The sequence below is a fragment of the Astyanax mexicanus genome, chromosome 4, assembly GCF_023375975.1.
Source record: "Astyanax mexicanus isolate ESR-SI-001 chromosome 4, AstMex3_surface, whole genome shotgun sequence".
Taxonomy (NCBI): Eukaryota; Metazoa; Chordata; class Actinopteri; order Characiformes; family Acestrorhamphidae; genus Astyanax; species Astyanax mexicanus.
In genome coordinates, this window is record NC_064411.1 from 19,865,339 (window position 1) to 19,883,550 (window position 18,212).

Here is an 18,212-nt window from a genome sequence, read left to right on the forward strand (position 1 = left end):
GCTCCACATATCTGACCAATCACATGCAGCTTTCAATTACGTGACGGGGAAACACTAAAAAATGTGTTGCTTAAAAGTGTCAATAATAAAACAAAATGTTAGGTTTAACCTATTAATTATTTAAAGTAAAAAATATATATGAGCCGTTAGAGCCGCATCTCAAAATAGAGCCGAAAATCCCATCACTATCACCGTTTAGTTCGCTGATTCACTCGTATTAGATTCATATTTTCGAAGCTTGCGAATCGACTCCCTCCCATATTCAGCGAACATATTGAGGGAATGAACAACCTGAGCCGACTCTGTTGATTCAATAGTCAGTTCCTTCTATGAGACTCGGTCTGAGTGAGAGCCCCGGATAACAGTCAACTAACTGTTCTGATCGAAGATCAGTGTTTAAAACGAGTCATTTTGTTCAAGAGATGCTGTTTTTATTAACTTTATTCATTTTATTAACTGTATTTATACTGAATCATCATACTGAACATATGACTGAATCGAGTCTATATTTAGACGTACTCAGAGGCTATGTGTTATACTGACAGCCATATAAAATACACACAAGGTAATAAATTGAGATTTCTTTATTTTATATGGACGTCTTTCATGTATTGTAAATCACGGATCATGTAGCAATTTATCCCTGCTATAAATCCAGCACAAGACCAGCTGGTCATTCAGAAAAACATATGCTGGTTAGTTTAGCCAGCTATATTTTGTCTGGATGACCAGCTGATCTTGAACTGATTTTTTTTAGCAGGGATATTGATTATAAATAAGGCATAAACAAAATCATTGCACTTACAGCCCAAGAACACCATATATTATCTTTTTACAGTAAAATTTGTAAGCTGTAAACTGTTTCATATTCCTGATAATCCAAAAGAAAACCCAAACATTGCAGGTTATTGATCAAAACATGGTAGAATTATTGCAAATACCAAAAAAATTATTTACAGTAGGGCTGGACCCGAACATTCGGGTATTCGGATATTCGTTTTTTTCCCTTTCCAGAGCTCCACCTCACTCTAAAATCACACTTCTGTTCAGGTTAATGGCGTTATAAGAGAGGCAGAGATGCTCACAAGTCTTTGGTGAGGAGTCCGAGTCAAGTCTCAAGTCTCTTCTGGCGAAATAAAAGTCAAAGTATTTATCCGTGAGGCAAATAAGGCCTGCTCTTAAAAATAGTGAAAAATCAATAACGAAATTTAATAATAGACAGAAAAATAAATATGAAATTGGAAAATAACCAACTAAACTAAGCCCAATAAAATCTAATCTAACGAATTTCAAAAGATCAAAAACGAAAAACTCAGCAAAAGAATAGAACAATAAAGTAATATTAATAAAAACCGCAAATATCTGCCTGAATCACCCGCTGCATGAACACGGGCCGGGAATTTCGAGAATTTCCACCGCTTTCCGCGGGCCCTGTCAGGTTCGGCGAAAGAAAATGGTCTGTTTTAATGTAAGAAATCACATTGTGATTTTTGTGATGTTTCACCAGTTACAGCTTATCTGCGCGTTAATAGCTCAACGCATGAATTCATCAGTGCGCTGCACCTCGCGTGCTCGCGGGGGATTTGGCGCGTCTGTTAAGCAAGATATTGGACAGTTTTGGGGGCAGAGATAGCATACATATACATACACATACATATACATATAGCACATACATCTCAGATTTGTAGTTTAATGCTCTACTAAATTAATGTGGATTTAATTGGAAAATTTAATTGGAGGAGCAGAGACAGCTTGACGGTTGTAGTGTAATAATTACAATGTAAAGAATGATGTCTGAATGAATTTCCTATAATCTAATATAATTTAACATGGTTTAAGAATATAAAATAATTTCTAAACAAACGAACTATTTTATATTGAGCTTATAGCCCAAGTGCAAAAACTCAAAATCAGTAATCGGGCTAATAACTGCACAATCATTAAACCGAAATACACTAAGAACAGTAACATAATTTACAATGACTTTCCTCTACTCTAATATATATATATTTGTTTTTTGTTTTAAGCAAATAGCTTAGGTGTGAAAACACAAAAGCCATGATGTGGGGAAGTAGACATTCCGGGGTGAAAACACCAAAAAAAAAAAACGGGGTGAAAACACCAGAGCAGGCAGTGCAGTCCGAGCACACAGCACAACATAAGGAGACATAATGCACTCCATATATTCAGGACTGCAGTGAAATAAATTATGCTGTACAGATTTAATCTGCTTCTAGTAGATATTTAATGAGAAATAAGAACAGTGTGAATAAAAAAAAACAGACATCTATCACAGACCATTTTCTTAAACCTTGTGTCCGACCCGTGAGGAAAGGGATGGGGATTTTTTTTTTCGGGGCCGGGTGTCCGTGGAAAATTTTGCAATATATTAAGGGGGCCGTGATTTGCACTTTTTCGTACTTTAATTCGTTTTTAATACGGCTTTTTTAACGAATATTTGAATATTCGCTACAAAGCCGAATATCCCGAGCTCAAAAAACGCTATTCGGGCCAGCCTTAATTTACAGGTGAATATAAGATATATTTGACTAGAATAGAATCTCCTGAAAATAATATCTGACATGTGACTGTCTCCTATAAATGCTTTGTAATATATAGAAAGATAAAGGTAGTGTAAACTACAAATACATTCTTAAAAACTGACCTGGTTTTCAAAGGGTTAATAGTACTTATCTAGCTATATAGAAGTTATGTACGTGTACAACTCATGTTTTTGTGTTTTATCCATCATGTTTTTGTGTTGTTACTGGATGTCAATAAATCTGCTTTAAAACAACATCAGTTGTTAAAAACTCTATATAAATACATGTGACTACGTTAACTGTGTTTTGTCAAATGTACACTCTCTTGAATTGTATTGGCTGGGCATAAAATAAAGGGCAGCGGCTCTGAGGATTTGCTCAGAGCCAATTCTGTGCCTCATTTTCAACATAGAATTTTATTAATACCTTTAAATTGTGGTAATAAATGTGGTAGAAAACAACGAGTATTTTCAACCCCATGATGCCAATGCCAGCACTTTTCTATTAGGTACATTTATGATATTTTTTTCTGTGCCATGGTTTTGATACTTGGAGCACATGTTGGACATCTCAGGTTTCATTTCAGTTTTAAGTAGCCACACTTATGCAGTCCCAGAGGTCTAGACATATTTTGATGTTTTCTATGTGTACCCAATTGTATAGAATAATAAACCAAACAAATTTAGTTTTGATAAATGGCCTTCAAAAAACAATTTAAACATATGTATGCATTCAAACATAAAAGTATCTACAATACAATTAAATATCAAAACAACACAATATAAATAAGGCCACACAATTAAATATTTTACTGCTCTACATGTCTCTGCATTCAGAGTACATTAGCAAGAAACTGAGGAGGACCATGCCATCTGCATGTATAAAGGTTACTACAATACATTTAAATATCAAATCTGCATCAAATAAATAAGGCTACAAAACAAGATTCTTATACCTAACAAGTCTTTTATTTTAGTCAGTGAGACAGTTGGGCATGTACTTTACTTCTGATCAGAGTTTGAATTTTGTTGCAGCAGACAGTGTTACTCGCAGATCATGCTTAGTGTTCAACCTATTTTTCTGCTTTGACTTGAGCTGTACCAATATAAAAAAGCCACAGCCGAAGCCTGTTGTGTTTCTGCTGTGCCGAAATCACTACCCCCGCCATCTTCTTGAGTTTAAAGACAGGAAGACGGTGCGCGGCGAGGGGGTGCTTTTTTCTGACAGGGCTGCTGAATTCGGCACAACACTGGCAAACGAATGGTGTCGTCTGATTCGCGTCTCTGTCTTTTCTCAAATATAAAAGACGAGTACAAAATCAGATGAGCATTAATTATTATTATTAATTATAATAGTATGATTTTTTATTCATTATAAAATGAATACATTATTTTATTAATTTGTTATATTATTTATTAATTTTTAAAGGTATTTATTTTATACATTTTTTTTTTTAAAGACCTACTGGGGAGGCTTGGTTCCCTAACCGATTCTTTTAAACCTGCATTCATACAACCACGGCGCTATTTAAGGGGAACAAAAAAATAGGAATACACAGCTGTTAAGCAATAAAGACAGAAGCGTACCAAAGGGTCGATTCATTTAAATGAATCGCACTCCGAATCGCGAATCAAGGCCGCCATTTTAAAGCCACTCACTCTACATGTTGCAGAGGCATTCTCTTGAGCTGCGGCACCACTCCAGCTTTTAAAACCAGGTGAGCGTTGTTTCTCTTATCTTATCATGCTTTTTAAACTTATTGTCTGTGTAATCTTGATAAAATAAAGGTGTAAGTGTTAGTCTTTGGTAAACACACGTTTCTTTAGTATTAGTTAAACAGAGCAAACTGTATAGGCTATTTTGGTTAGTTAGCGTTAGTTAGTTCTCCGCTGTGTGTCGGTGCTAGGGTCGGCAAAAAAAAAAAATATGAACACCTGGGGAAAGTAGTATTTAAGTAGTTTTATGAAGTATGTACAAAAACTGCTTTACTCTAACTCTGCTTTCTCTGCCTTCGTTCACTCTAACGCTGATTCCCATCCCCCCACTTTACTCTAACGCAGTCTCACCCCCCCCTTTACTCTAACTCTGCTTTCTCTGCCTTTGTTCACTGTGATTCCCATCCCCCCACTTTACTCTAACGCAGTCTCACCCCCCCCCTTTACTCTAACTCTGCTTTGTCTGCCTTTGTTCACTGTGATTCCCATCCCCCCACTTTACTCTAACGCAGTCTCACCCCCCCTTTACTCTAACTCTGCTTTCTCTGCCTTTGTTCACTGTGATTCCCATCCCCCCACTTTACTCTAACGCAGTCTCACCCCCCCCCTTTACTCTAACTCTGCTTTCTCTGCCTTTGTTCACTGTGATTCCCATCCCCCCACTTTACTCTAACGCAGTCTCACCCCCCTTTACTCTAACTCTGCTTTGTCTGCCTTTGTTCACGCTAACTCTGATTCCCATCCCCCCACTTTACTCTAACGCAGTTTCTCACCCCCCCTTACTCTTAAACCTGCTTTCACCCCCCCTTTACTCTTAAACCTGCTTTCACCCCCCCCTTACTCTTAAACCTGCTTTCACCCCCCCTTTACTCTTAAACCTGCTTTCACCCCCCCCTTTACTCTAAATCTGCTTTCACCCCCCCCTTACTCTAACCCTGCTTTCACCCCCTTACTCTAACCCTGCTTTCACCCCCCCTTCACTCTAACCCTGCTTTCACCCCCGCTTCACTTTAACCCTGCTTTCACCCCCGCTTCACTTTAACCCTGCTTTCACCCCCCCTTTACTCTAACCCTGCCTTCACCCCCCCCCTTACTCTAACCCTGCCTTCACCCCCCTTCACTCTAACCCTGCTTTCACCCCCCCTTCACTCTAACCCTGCTTTGACCCCCCCCTTCACTCTAAGCCTGCTTTCACCCCCCCTTGCTCTAACTCTGCTTTCACCCCCCCCCTTTACTTTTAACCCTGCTTTCACCCCCCCCTTTACTCTAACCCTGCTTTCACCCCCCTTTACTCTAACCCTGCTTTCACCCCCTTTGCTCTAACTCTGCTTTCACCCCCCCTTTACTTTTAACCCTGATTTCACCCCCCCCCCCCTTTACTCTAACCCTGCTTTCACCCCCCTTGCTCTAACTCTGCTTTCACCCCCCCCTTTACTTTTAACCCTGATTTCACCCCCCCCCCCTTTACTCTAACCCTGCTTTCACCCCCCTTCACTCTAACTCTGCTTTCTCACCCCCTTCACCCTAACTCTGCTTTCTCACCCCCCCCTTCACTCTAATTCTGCTTTTTCACCCCCCCTTCACTCTAACTCTGCTCTCCCCCCCTTCACTCTAACCCTGCTTTCACCCCCCACTTCACCCTAACTCTGCTTTCTAACCCCCCCAACTCTAACTCTGCTTTCACCGCCACTTCACCCTAACTCTGCTTTCACCCCCCCTTTACTTTTAACCCTGCTTTCACCCCCCCTTTACTCTAACCCTGCTTTCACCCCCCCTTTACTCTAACCCTGCTTTCACCCCCCCTTTACTCTAACCCTGCTTTCACCCCCCCCCTTTACTCTAACCCTGCTTTCACCCCCCTTCACTCTAACTCTGCTTTCTCACCCCCTTCACCCTAACTCTGCTTTCTCACCCCCCTTCACTCTAACCCTGCTTTCACCCCCCACTTCACCCTAACTCTGCTTTCTCACCCCCCCTTGCTCTAACTCTGCTTTCACCCCCCCTTCACCCTAACTCTGCTTTCACCCCCCCTTCACCCTAACTCTGCTTTCACCCCCCCTTTACTTTTAACCCTGCTTTCACCCCCCAACTCTAATTCTGCTTTTACCCCCCTTCACTCTAACCCTGCTTTCACCCCCCACTTCACCCTAACTCTGCTTTCTCACCCCCCCAACTCTAACTCTGCTTTCACCGCCCCTTCACTCTAACCCTGCTTTCACCCCCCTTCACTCTAACCCTGCTTTCAGCCCCCCTTCACTCTAACCCTGCTTTCAGCCCCCCTTTACTCTAACCATGCTTTCACCCCCTTCACTCTAACTCTGCTTTCACCCCCCTTTACTCTAACCATGCTTTCACCCCCCTTCACTCTAACTCTGCTTTCACCCCCCCCCCCCTTTACTCTAACCCTGCTTTCACCCCCCACTTCACTCTAACTCTGCTTTCTCACCCTCCACTTCACCCTAACTCTGCTTTCACCCCCCCCTTTACTCTAACCCTGTTTTCACCCCCCACTTCACCCTAACTCTGCTTTCTCACCCCCCACTTCACTCTAACTCTGCTTTCACCGCCCCCTTCACCCTAACTCTGCTTTTTCACCCCCCCTTCACTCTAACTCTGCTTTTTCACCCTCCCTTCACCCTAACTCTGCTTTCTCACCCCCCCTTCACTCTAATTCTGCTTTTTCACCCTCCCTTCACTCTAACTCTGCTTTTTCACCCCCCCCCCCCCTTTACTCTAACTCTGATTCCCATCCCCCCTACTTTAACTTTTTAAATCCTATCTGGACGACGGGATTAGTATTTTAGGGGGTTCTGGGTAATTTTCTTTTTTATGGGGGTTTTTATCCTCTGTGATTTTACTCCCGTTCAGAACGATCACGTACATGTTTCTCAGACGTCCTCTGAGAAAATTACAGGCTGAATTATCTACTGTTTTTCTATGGAGGAGCTTTTAAATTGCAGTCTGTATGCAGGAGTTTTATCACTGAGTAGAAGTGTGAAATATATTTTTTCCACAGGAAAAATCTTGATATCCTATATTTCTGAAATCCTATATTTCTGCTTTCATATCTCCATATGTGTAAATTTAGGTTAATTAGATTAGATTAAAAGACTAATAGATAAGCTGGTGTAAAACCATGTCAGTCAGTTCTCAAACAATTGCTATAGTGGTTTATGTATATTGCTTGTTTTCCTTTTCACTGTGCAGTATTGCTTACTCCTTATATTGTTTTGCAGATTCAACAACTACAGAAAAATGGCATTGGAGGCTGAGCAGGTATATATTTTGTCATTTTAATAATGCATCCTGTTACCGAAGGAGTTGTTCATCCAGAAATTATATTGTTTAAACTGTTTAAACTTTACTTAAATGTCAATTCACCAAGACATGTTTAGAGTTTCCTTAGTATGGAACTGGAACTGCAAGTCTGTCAATGCTAACAATGCAACTCAAGTCATCTAAAGAGTCCAGCTGTTTCTATAAGAATTATTCACCAAAACATCGGTCATCATGTTCCCACAGCATGCTGACCTTAATTATTGGCTCACAGATTTCTCAGTGTGATTTTAGGACTCAAGTATTTTTGTTTAACGTTTGACCTCTATAAGACACTTGAGACAGCAGCAGAGCCAGTAGATCTTGGATCAGATGTCTCCTGTGTATGACAGTCATCATAGTTGCTCCTGAGTTGGTTGTCTAAGATGCTGGTCACATTTAGCTACACAAGTCTTATTATTTTAACATTTCACAGTAAATCATACTGTAGTGAACTAATTGAGAAGTTTTGGTGATGTGTTTTTATTGCAGAAACTTTACTCCTTAGGATAGTTTTTGTGAGTAATGCTAGCTTCAGAGCTCTAGTAACATGCAGCTAAATCTGTTCTTCAAAATATGTCTTGCCTGATTAAATACATCTGGGTTATACTATAGAGATTTTTTAGAGTGAATAATTCCTTTAGTATTTCTGAAGTTAAATAGTAGACTTTGAAGAGATTAAACAGGTGAAAGGGAGAGTCAAGGGGAGTATTGCTGTCCTGTTGGTTTGATTAGATGTTTTAGCTTTTGTTCAATATTTTTCTTTACTTATAGTTTCACTCAAGTTCTGAGGAGTCCATTAATTCTGCATACTCAGATGCTGACTACAAGCCATCATCCAGTAGTACTGATGACAGTGAGGTTTGCAGTAGTGATGAAAATTTGGATAATGACCAACAGTTCAATAGAACAAACACAAGTCCAGACAAGTGCAAAAAACAAACGAGGAAAACAAGAACCAATGGTGATGACGACAAAAACAAGTCTATTAGAACAAACAGAAGAACAGACAAGTCCAGAAAACCAAAGGGAACCAAAAGTGATAACAAAAACAAGTCTATTAGAACAAACAGAAGAACAGACAAGTCCAGAAAACAGAGTCCAAAAAAAACCACAGCTTCGAATATAACTGTGAAGGTTTGCAAAAAAAATCTAAATGGTAAACGAAAGTGGGACAAAAACCATTACTGCCTCTACTGTGGAAAGTCAAACAAAAAGTTAAGCAGGCATTTGGAACGTGCCCATATGGATGTCAGAGAGGTGGCTTATGCATTCAGCTTCCCCTTAGGATCGAAGAAAAGAAAGGATCTATTAGAGGGGCTGCGGAATAAAGGTGACTATAAACATAACTTAGAAGTCCTTAAGAGTGGCCATGGGGAAATAGTGACGTGGAAACAACCTTCTTTTGAAGCTTCTGTCGATAATTACCTTCCTTGCCAGTACTGCTACGCCATGTTTGTGAAAAGTGATCTTTGGAAACATCAGGGAACTTGCAGAGCTAAAAATGATCCTGGGAAAGATGCTGAGAAAAAGAGCAACAGTAGAGTTCAGAAAGCATCTTCAAGCCTGCTACCCATTTCGGAGACCTCGGAGGCATTGGAGAATGTCATTCATGGAATGCAAAAAGATGCTGTGTCCTTTACTGTACGGAATGATGCGTTGATCTGTAAATATGGTAATGTGCTGCTAAATCGTGGGAAAAATAATGCAACTGGTTACATTTCTCAGAAAATGAGAGAACTGGGTCGACTCGTTGTGGCAGCAAAGGAAATTGATAAGAGTATTAAAAATCTTGAAGATCTGTGCCATGTATCCAAGTTTCAGGTGCTGCTGAAGGCAGTTAAAAGGATCTCTCAGTTTAGCCCAAGCAAGAATGCATACAGAAAGGCATCAACTGCTGTCAAAATTGGCTTCTCATTAAAAGGAGTGACTGATGTGCTTATTGGCCAGACTCTGGAAAATGATGATGACTTGGCTGAAAGGAATGCAAAGAAGTTCAAAGAACTTTTAGAACAGAAGTGGAAAGACAGTGTTTCTTTTAATGCACACAAAACAATGGAAGAGAACAGGTGGAACAAAGATGACGGTATCCCATTGACTAAAGATGTCATGATCCTCCAAGAGCACCTTAGAAAGGTTGAAGACGAAGCAAAACGGGAGTTGCTAGATGGCATCAACATGTCTGCTTATAAGGACCTGACTGAGAGCCTTCTGTCACAGGTCATTGTGTTCAATAGACGAAGGGAAGGTGAGGCCTCCCGCTTGACCTTAGACATGTACATGAACGCAAACAGGACCCCAGTAAATGGGGATATATTTCAAACACTAACACCGCTTGAGCAAGAACTGAGCAAGACCCTTACCAGAATAGAAATCAGAGGAAAGAGAGGTAGAAAAGTGCCAATTCTCCTACCAGATAGAACAAAAGCATCAATTGATTTCCTGATAGAAAAAAGAAAAGAAGCTGGTGTACCTGATCAGAACCCTTTTGTCTTCGCAAGACCTTCTGCAATGTCAAACTTTCGTGGCTGTGACTGTCTGAGGAGATTTTCAGAAGAGAGCAAGGCAGAAAACCCAGGACTCCTTAGATCAACCAAACTAAGAAAGCAGGTTGCTACACTTTGTCAGCTGCTGAATCTTGACCAGCAAGAGTTGGAGCAAGTTGCGAGATTCATGGGACATGACATTAGGGTGCACTGTGATTTTTACAGACAAACAGATAAAACACTTCAGCTGTCAAGGATCAGCAAACTTCTCTTTGCAATGGAGAAAGGCACGGAGACCATCAAAGGCCAGAATCTCAACACTCTTGACTTTTCACTTCCTGGTATGTTTCTGAATACATTTAAAATATTTGTCTAATATTCTAAACCCTTTTGAATAGGTTCTTTAAATGCCAGTTACTTTGTAAAAGACGTGTTTTTATTAATGTCCTATACGTTATTATACACATTAATACAAGTGTTTAGACTGTTAGGGTCAGCAGCTTCAAGTTTCTGGGTGTTCACATCAGCGAGGATCTGACATGGACAGAACACACCACACGGGTGGTGAAGAAGGCACAACAACGCCTGTACTTCCTCAGACGGCTGAGGAGGTTTGGTCTGAACCCCAGCATCCTCAGGACTTTCTACACCTGCACTGTGGAAAGCATTCTGACGGGCAGCATCACCACCTGGTATGGGAACTGTACTGCTCTGGAGCGGAAATCCCTGCAGAGGGTTGTGCGCACAGCGCAGTACATCACTGGGGTTGAGCTCCCAAACCTTTTGGATTTATACACCAACCGCTGCCTGAGGAAATCCAAAAAGATCATGAAGGACCCGTTCCATCCAAGCCATTCCCTGTTCTCACAGCTGCCGAGTGGAAGGAGGCTCAGAAGCTTGAAGACCAGAACCAGCCGGTTCCGAGACAGCTTCTTCCCCCAAGCAACCAGGCTGTGGAATAGCCAGTAGAACGGTGTTCTGCCCAACCCACCCCACTGACACCCATACAAACTCTGCACCCTGCACTTTACTTTACACTGCATCTATCAGACTTTCCCATATTATACAGCATTCTGCCCCCTGCACTCCCCACTCAACTCATTCCTTACCTGCACTTACTCATAGCTATACTGTGACATACTGACTACTTCCACACTATCCGCATATCTACATCTGTGCATATCTGTTCTGTGCAATATTTGTCTATAGTGTAAGTTATCATGTTTATTGTAATTAAGTGTATTGTAAATAGTGTTTATACTGTAAGTTATCTGTATGTCCTATTTTTATATATTTTATATAATTTTATTACTCTCTTGTAAATATTATTCTTTGCGCATTGGTGGGAATCTGCACCCAAGTTTTTCACTCACATGTACACCTGTACTCTGTGACGTGACAATAAAAATCTTGAATCTTGAATCTTGAATCTTGTTAATTATCATTTTAGGTGTTTAGGTTTTTGGTATTTCATTATACTCTACAAATATTTAATACTTATGAATCGGAAATTATCCATAACACCTGTGTCTTTCTGTAAATCCTTATAGTCCTTTTTATGAGATACTTAATGTAATGGTAATGAAAAATTGCAGGTAGCAGTATGGCACAAACTGACAGCCCACAGACAGACAGACCAGTAGTGAGCATGGAACCTCATGGTGAGTTTTTAGCATGTCAGCGGTAAAACACTAGTTTGTGTTTCACCACTGAACACAACGTAACATGGTGTGCAGAATTTGTAATCATCCTGTACCATAGTTCATGATGTAATAATAAATTGATGGCTATTTACAAACTTTGTTAAATGTTTTATCTGCACATTGATATTGTAATGTCTCCATATACAGCAGAATTGCCATAAGCTATTCCAGACACAGTTTATTATTGTTTTTATTTTACAGAGGATGATGAAGGTGTATCTGGCTTCACTGCCACAATCAAGAAGAAAATGCGAATGGAGCCTCATGGTGAGTTTATCTTGTCTATTAGGGGTGGGAATCTCTAGGCACCTTACGTTTTAGATTTGATTACAATTCATTGCGACTATAAAACTATCAATGTGTATATGTATGTGTATATATATGTGTGTGTATGTATGTGTGTTTATTTATATATTTAGATATTTTATAATGTTTTTTTGTTTATCACAGATGCTGATGATGGTGGCACCTGCACCGGGGTTAAGAGAAAGCTGACAGAAGATCCTGGTGAGTTTTAGTGTGTATTTATTGAAATGGTATGAAGTACACATAATGGGCCACAGAAAAATACATCAGTTACTGTGGCTAAATTAAAAACATATTTTGCCCCATCTGATTATATACATTTCTAACAGATTAAAGTATAATTAGCTGTTAGATGAAAGAATATTAATATTTGATTGAATGTTACTGACACATTTTTCTACATATAATAGAAAATATATTTAAATTAATTTGATTTGAAGTGACTCGGAGGCACATTAACGATCAGCCTAGTTAACATGGTATATTTTTCACACTGCTCTGAAATTTAATGTAGATGTGACAAAAGCAGGGTAGCACCACATCATGCAAGCAAAAGTGACTGGAATTCTGATCTGGGAAAATGGCTAGTGTTACATTGACACTGTTTAGTCTAGCTGCTTCTGTGCATATTGTGAATGTGTTCCACTGTGTTTGAGAATAATGAATATTTACACCAATCAGTATATGTTCTCAAAGAGATTTAAGGCCTTATTTTAGTGATCTGTAGACGTGTGCCATTAATCATGCACCGTGTAGCTTAATTTAGGCTGTGTCTTTACTATCGTAATGATGGGAAGAGAAACTTGAAACACACACAAGGCATGTACTAATTCTCTTTTGGGGGTTCATTTTGATTTTATTATTTATTTTAGGATTTGACTCGCCAGAGAAGGAAAGACCGCAGAGGAGAAGGAAAGAAGTGGATGATGAAGATGACCGTGAATTTATAGAAATGGATGGTAAGTGTAGTTTATACGAATAAACATGAGCTTCATATTATCAGAAGGTGTTTTTTCATGCAGTGAATTAATTTACTGAATAAAAAACAGACCAAACTAAGATGTTCTCAGCTGTTGTATAGAAAGTACATTAAGTAAACATCCATGAACTGCATTTGAACCTTTAGAATGCAAATAAAATTGTTTCTCTTTTTACAGTGAACAAAATTGTGAATCTGGCTCTAGTAATCAGCAGAAGAAGCAGATAGAACAGCCCGGTAAGTTAGTATGCTTATGGTAAGACAATAATGCTGAAGAACCACTGATTTACACAATAATATATATTATTTTATTATTATATATTTAATCATTTCTGAATACACTTCAACATAGTCTGGCTATAGATAGATAGATAGATAGATACATAGATAGATACATACATACATACACACATACACACATACATACATACATACTTTATAGGTCCCCGAGGGGAAATTTTGGAACTTTCAAGGGTAACACCCTAAATGGTACCCTGACTGTGGTGCAGTGTATGCTATAAAGTGTATACATATACAATATGAACCCAAAAAAAATATTAACACATGAGAATATTGTATTTATTATAAAATACATGAGAGAGAGCCAGAATGGTCAGCCTTTATCACGCTAAAATGATGGCTTATGTTTGTAGCACAGTCAGTTCTACAGACAATAGATCAGAAAAGCTGTTCTCCTGAGAACAGTTGTTTTCTGGCTACAGCTTAAAATCCAGAGTGATGGAGTTAATGAGATATTTAGTGCTATTTCTCACTCTGTGGACAAAAGACATCAACCATTTGATGTCCCAAAGATGTTGTGTGTGGTGTGTAATGTAAAAAAAAAAGTTATTTTCTTCTTCTATCCCTCCATCATCTATGAATCAGTACCTTTTTAATTGTGGGTTTTAAAATGTATTTGAAAAGTTGGTGTACTAAAAATGATATATATATAAAATTTTGTTTATTTTTATTTATTTATTTTTTTATAGAGGGTGATTGTGTCTCTAGCTCTGGTGCCATGACCAGCATGCAGAAGAGGAAGGCAGGGCTGATGGCACAGCACAGTGAGTTTCAGCTTGCTCAATATAAAGTATTTCAGTCCATTTAAGAGAAGCACTGATGGTCCAGATGTTTTTACCTTTTAATCTCAGTCTTTAAAGAAATTGTTAGCAATATGACACATGATTCTGGTTGCTTGAATGGAAAACATGAGGTCTCATGGCTCTTCATAAGAAGACTGGTGAACTAAAGAGGTTTAGGTACACTTTCCCTGTATGTCAACTCTGGCTGCTTGAAACACTTTGTTATACAGGGTCATACGGGAGCTTGAAATCCTGGAAAATGCTTGAATTTTAACATTCAGGGGGATGGTAGATAGGCCTGGGTGGCATTTTTACTTTCCGGACCTGGGTTACCCACCTCTACATTTTCAGTAAAAAAAAAAAAAAAAATAGGCCTAGTGGTGTTTCAATTGTGTAAATCTGACACAAATAAATCCATAATTCCTGCTATTTTTCTCAGTAGTATAGTTGCTGTGAAGTGTGGAATAGTTTTGAGATATATTGATTATCGCTGAATCGCAGTTTTGAGATCATCGTTATCATTAACTTACGACAGCTGAAAGGTGCTGGAAAAACTTAAAAATGGGCCTTGAAAAGTGCTTGATTTTTACCTTGTTAAAGGTAAACCCTGGTTATAGATTAGTCAATTTATTACTGGATTGTTATTTTGCCCTGTAACACTGTTATCCAGATGTTATTTAGGTATTGGACCTGTTGTAGAAAAGAAAATGAAAGGGGGGTCAACACCCACCTCTCGTCCGGGGTACAACTCCCCTGCGTATTCGTTTGATAGAGAGTCACAGACAGGTGGAGTGAAGTTGAAAGCAAACCAAGTATTTATTACAAAGTACTGAATATTCAGGAGAACCCACACATGAAAGACCGTCTAACAGCCGTCCCAGCATAAGTTCTGACCCCCCTCTGATCTGACTCCATGTTTATACCCCAAATGACGTGAAACCTGCTGATGAGGCGTTGCTAAAATCATCTCATGTTAGTATGCGTAATTTCACGTGTTAGTGCTCAAGTTTCACAGGTCTGACCGGACCACTAGTGTTTGGCCTTGACTGTATCCAGCCGGACAGTGTGGTATTGTTTCAGGAATTGACTGGGTCCAGTCAGACAGTGTGATATTGTTTCAGTAATCAGACAGTGCCGCCCTGTTCGTTCCAAAGTCTCCTTTGTATCAATTCAGTTCGTACAGAGTGCACTAGCTGATGATTGATGGCCGTTAGTCAGAAACATGCAGTGAACGAAATGCTTCAAGCATAAGCTACACACGTCACACAATGGATTCCATATGTTATATGTTAATGTGTTAGTGGCGCGTGGTTAGACCGCCATATAATAGGTCCTATGTGTTAGTAAATGCCTTATGTATCATGTGGGTTAATTTGTCATAATAAGGCCGGTGTTAGTCACATGCCTGATCAAACAGTGTTTTACTATATATGTAAAGAATATACTGTGATTATTGGTTAATCTTCTATATAAATGCGTGTAAAATACACTGTGAGTAATAAAAATGATCAAATATAATGTGAGTATTGGTTAATGCATATAAAATACAAGGTTTCACACAATGATTATGTAATTATAGATACTAAGATAAGTAATCATAATTGAAATATATTTGTCAATACACTCAAGGTAAAATAAACAGTTACTCTTCAATTCCCCCTTTTGACGTATCAACCAGATACGTCAACACATCGTAATTCCTCCAAATATGTATTTACTTGATAAACATGTGAGTGAACATGTTACTAAGAAGGTGGGAGCGAAAACCTGTCCGGCAGCCTACCAACCAATTTTTGACAGGAAAAATTCTCCCACAGCCCCTTCTGCCCCAGGCGGCCAATAATTTGAACCCTATCAAAAGAGGAAGTGACATCATTGCCCTAAAGTCATCCCCAAGACTGGTTGGTTTACAGCAGTTCCTCCTGCTCTTCCTCACACGCCAGTATAGGTAAAATACATGGTGGTTTACAGTCTTTATTATCATTATACCCATTAGAGTAATGGTTATTATTACCTGGAGCCATATTGGAATAACTGGAGGGAGTGCTGGTACGTTATGGTGTCCGTACTTTGACCTGTTCCACCCCCTTTTACCGTACCAAGCCATTATTAAACCATAAATGTGTTTCCCCTCTAAGTTTCCCACTATTTAGTAAACTTGTTATCTATAGCCCTATATGTGTAAGTGTTAAGGTTACAGAGTGTATATATATATATATATATTTTTTTTTTTTACAATTCTGTTTTTTTCAAGAGTCCAAGGCAACCTGTAAAGAAAAACAATGTCCAGGACAACCTGTAGAGAAAAAATAATGTGTTCCCCCCCTAATTTAGCAAATCACACTCTATAACCCTATATGTGTAAATGTTAAAGTTACCATGTGTGTTGTTCTTTTCTTCTTTCTTCTTGCTTCAGGGTTCTGAAGGTAGACTACCTCAGCCCCACGTACGAAGAGCTTTATTCTGGCTCTTGGTGTCTGCAATATCAGTGAATGAAAAGTATGAGTTGGTGTGTGATAAGACTATGTGTGTTCTTTAATGAGATGTGTTTAAGAGTCTCTGTATGTAGTGTATTTTGACGCAATCAAAACGTTGCTGAATGAGTTACTCCCTCACTTCCTCTCCTCGGTCACAGCCAGGCTGTGTGCTGCTGCTGCTGCTGCGCTCTGAGAAACTCTTGTCTCTGCTGTGGCCAGGCCAGGCCTGTGCTGCGGGGTAGAGGTCTGCGCGGGACTGTTTTTTTAAACCCGCTCCCGCCCGCTCCCGCGTCTTTTTGTCCCGCTCCCGCCCGCTCCCGCAAAAAAATCACTTCTTTTAATCCCGCTCCCGCCCGCCACATACACATTCCCGCCGCTCCCGTCCCGCAGTCCTAATATGAATTGAATTAATTACATTTAGTGCTTCAAATTTACATATGTATTTATTAAAACAGCAATTCAGTTCGCAGTCCAAACACATGCCATCAGGTGCATCAAGAATCCTAGAAGTGGATTAGAAGTGGATCTATATTATATAAAATAATAAATGTAAAAATATATAAAATTAAATTCAATTAGTTTAATTAATATTTGTATTATTATTATTAATAATAATAATAATAATAATAATAACAATAATAATAATAACAATAACAATGTTATTGTTATTGTTATTATTATTATTGTTATTATTATTATTATTATTATTATTATTATTATTATTATTATTATTATTATTATTATTATTTTGCACCAGTATAGTAAATGTCGTCCTTTAAATTACACCCCCCCCCCCCCCCCCCTCCTCTGCACACGCCTGCTGGAGATGCTGAAAATGTGTGTGTGTGTGTCCATCCTCCGAGAGATTTTTCTTGTGTTTTTTTGTTGCTTGCATGGGAATCATAGCGTGATTATTATAATTTTCTTAACTATTTATCAATTTGCGGGAGCGGGACCACATGTTAATGTGGTCCCGCTCCCGCATGGCCTGTATTGATTAAATTACCGCTCCCGCCAATAACAATGCAGTTTTGTCCCGCGCCGCAACATATTCTGACGGGTCCCGCGGGTCCCGCGGGACTCCCGCGGGAGTGCAGACCTCTACTGCGGGGCTCTGCTGCCCCTCCTTCCTGCTGCGGGCCTGCTGCTGCTGCTACAGGGTCAGACTTTTCAGCTGCTGCTGTCTCGTCTCCTCCTGCTTTCAGTTAGCGATCTCTGGGCTGGGCGGCTGCACACTGGCTCCAGTTGCACCATGTCGAACCCTCGCCTTTCAGTTGATCTGCGTACGTTGTTCTCTCAGTCACCTGGAAAGGCTCAATCCAGCCATGCTCGTTCCCCTTTCGTGCGTAATGGCGGAGGAGCCCTCACTCTGTGTCTGGACTGGTCCACCTTTGCACCACGTTCTCCTTCTCCCCCTGTGTAGGGGGTGCGCCGTACCGTAGTGCAATTTCCTAGCGATGTGATTGGCGAATTGTCTACGTTCGTGACGCTGTTTGTGTTTACGTATACGTCAGTGGGAGGGACAGAGTTTGAGGGCGCTGATTGGTTGTTTGTCTGTCAAACCTCTAATCCACGTGTGTTTTGTGGTTTCCTGACAGCTGCTGTC

At 39.8% G+C, this 18,212-nt stretch overlaps 3 protein-coding genes across 3 annotated transcripts in view; all 3 read left to right on the plus strand.

Moving 5' to 3' along the window:
- LOC125801145 (zinc finger protein 850-like) overlaps nucleotides 1-18,212 on the plus strand; it is a 503,810-nt gene that overhangs the window by 395,491 nt on the left and 90,107 nt on the right. The gene's annotated exons all lie outside the window — the stretch shown is intronic.
- LOC125801143 (zinc finger protein 420-like) overlaps nucleotides 1-18,212 on the plus strand; it is a 151,807-nt gene that overhangs the window by 57,490 nt on the left and 76,105 nt on the right. The gene's annotated exons all lie outside the window — the stretch shown is intronic.
- LOC125801735 (uncharacterized) lies at nucleotides 7,305-13,050 on the plus strand. The gene is made up of 6 exons (XM_049478981.1): nucleotides 7,305-7,534; nucleotides 8,348-10,400; nucleotides 11,655-11,720; nucleotides 11,964-12,029; nucleotides 12,213-12,269; nucleotides 12,941-13,050. The coding sequence occupies exons 1-6, from the start codon at nucleotides 7,514-7,516 to the stop codon at nucleotides 13,048-13,050; spliced, it is 2,373 nt and encodes a 790-aa protein (XP_049334938.1). The 5' UTR covers nucleotides 7,305-7,513.

Excerpts from the sequence above, each read along its gene's own strand:
- LOC125801735 (XM_049478981.1), top strand. The coding sequence starts at position 7,514 with ATGGCATTGGAGGCTGAGCAG. Across the intron at positions 11,721-11,963 it reads AGTGAGCATGGAACCTCATG|AGGATGATGAAGGTGTATCT; the intron begins GTGAGTTTTTAG and ends TTTATTTTACAG. Across the intron at positions 12,030-12,212 it reads AATGCGAATGGAGCCTCATG|ATGCTGATGATGGTGGCACC; the intron begins GTGAGTTTATCT and ends TGTTTATCACAG.